Here is a 1753-nt window from a genome sequence, read left to right as displayed (position 1 = left end):
ACCCCACGGGTACCTTGAACATCGCAGCCTGTGGGCTGCCCAGCTCGTAGAAGGGGGGTTTGCCCGTGGCCATCTCGATGATGGTGCAGCCCAAGGACCAGATATCTGCTGGCTTCCCGTAGCCCCACGGCCCCTGGTCGATGATTTCGGGGGCCATGTACTGTAGGGTGCCTGGGGAGAGGATGAGGAGGGGTGAGAGGAGCCTGCATCCTTCACTCAAACTCCCCCTGGGGTGGGTTCTGCCGGGTACAAGGACGCAGACCCCATCCTGGTCTTCAGCATCCCACCTCCCCCAAGTTGGGGTAACCCAGCCCCTGGACCCCCCTCACCTGTAAAGGTCTCAGCACTGGGGCTGATGCCCGCCAGTCGCTTGGAGGTCCCAAAGTCAGAGATCTTCAGCACCCCACTGTAGGTGTTGATGAGGACGTTGTCTCCCTGGTGTGAGGAGGGCACCCCGAAATAAAACCAAGCCACAAAAAGCTCCTGGAGCTCGAGCAGGGCGTCACCCCAGGGCATTTGGGCACGGAGGGGGTGAGGGGTGGGTGGTGCCCATCACCTTGATGTCACGGTGCACGATGTGGTTGTCGTGCAGGTAGCTGAGGCCGTCAAGGATCTGGCGGGTGTAGAAGACGATGGTGGCTTCGTTGTCTTTCAGGGGTCCCCACTTGGAGCGCAGCAGGGACGAGAGGCTCCCTGCAGAGAGGGGCAGGCATAATCCACACATAAAGCCACGTGCCCCCCTGTGATCCTCCCAAATCCCACCTCCCTGGCGCCGCCCACCTCCGGGCACCTCCTCCATGAAGATCTTGATGAAGCCGCCCTGGCTGGCGGAGCCCAGGTACCGCACGATGTTCCTGTGCCGCAGGCGCTTGTGCAGGGCGATCTCCTCGTGCAAGGGCTGTGAGAACCTGCAGGGGGGGGACACCAGGGTGAGGGGCTGCCCAGGCCCCCCTCGGACCCCCCCCAGGCTTGGCACCTACCTGCTGTCACGCTCTGGGATCTCCTTGATAGCGATGCGCACCCGGGTGCGGAGGCAGCGCCCGGCGTAGACCACCCCGTAGGTGCCCCTGCCCAGGACCACCCTCTCACCTGCCTCCGAGTACTCGTAGCTGTACTGAGGGCAGAGATGAGGGTAGGAGCCTGTGCCACCCCCCTGTCACCTCGTGGCACCTCGTGCCCCTGTTCTCACCTCCAGCACGGGCTGCGTGGGGCTGGGCACCTCCTCGCCACCCGTCGCCTGCTTGGCCAGGAGGGACTGGATCTGGTCACAGAACCTGCCCGTGGGAGGACAATGGTGCTGAGGCCTCAGTGAGGGTGCTGGGGACCTGGCCATCCACCTGCTGGCACAGAGGGACTCCTGCTCCCCCTCCCAGTCTGTCCCCCACTGGTACAAGGGGGTGTCTGTGTCACCGCGCTCTGTGGGACCCAGCTGCAGGGGTTGGGTCCCTAGGACACCAAAAATTAATGTTCCCATCCATCTTTGGAGCTTGTCCAGAGAAGGGCAATAGAGCTGCTGGGGAAGGGCCTAGAGCCCAAGTGTGGTGAGGAGCAGCTGAGGGAGCTGGGGGTGCTGAGCCTGGAGCAAAGGAGGCTCAGGGGAGACCTTCTGGCTCTGCACAGCTCCTGACAGGAGCCTGGAGCCAGGGGAGGGTCGGGCTCTGCTCCCAAGGAACAAGGGACAGGACAAGAGGAAACAGCCTCAAGTTGTCCCAGGGGAGGTTGAGATTGGCCTTGAAGAACAATTTCTTGCCCT

General features: G+C 63.0%; 1 protein-coding gene across 1 annotated transcript in view; it reads right to left on the bottom strand.

Moving 5' to 3' along the window:
* LOC103780193 (mitogen-activated protein kinase kinase kinase 6-like) overlaps positions 1–1753 on the bottom strand; it is a gene marked incomplete at both ends in the record, with an annotated part of 3624 nt that overhangs the window by 236 nt on the left and 1635 nt on the right. Inside the window, 6 exons of the mRNA XM_008947849.1 lie at positions 14–171; positions 330–435; positions 557–693; positions 781–908; positions 981–1114; positions 1190–1274. Of these exons, the coding sequence (XP_008946097.1) occupies positions 14–171; positions 330–435; positions 557–693; positions 781–908; positions 981–1114; positions 1190–1274 (748 nt within the window). The remainder of the gene's footprint in view (positions 1–13; positions 172–329; positions 436–556; positions 694–780; positions 909–980; positions 1115–1189; positions 1275–1753) is intronic.

The sequence above is a fragment of the Merops nubicus genome, unplaced genomic scaffold (genome assembly GCF_000691845.1).
Source record: "Merops nubicus isolate BGI_N331 unplaced genomic scaffold, ASM69184v1 scaffold30329, whole genome shotgun sequence".
Taxonomy (NCBI): domain Eukaryota; kingdom Metazoa; phylum Chordata; class Aves; order Coraciiformes; family Meropidae; genus Merops; species Merops nubicus.
This window is presented reverse-complemented; position numbering and strand designations above follow the sequence as displayed.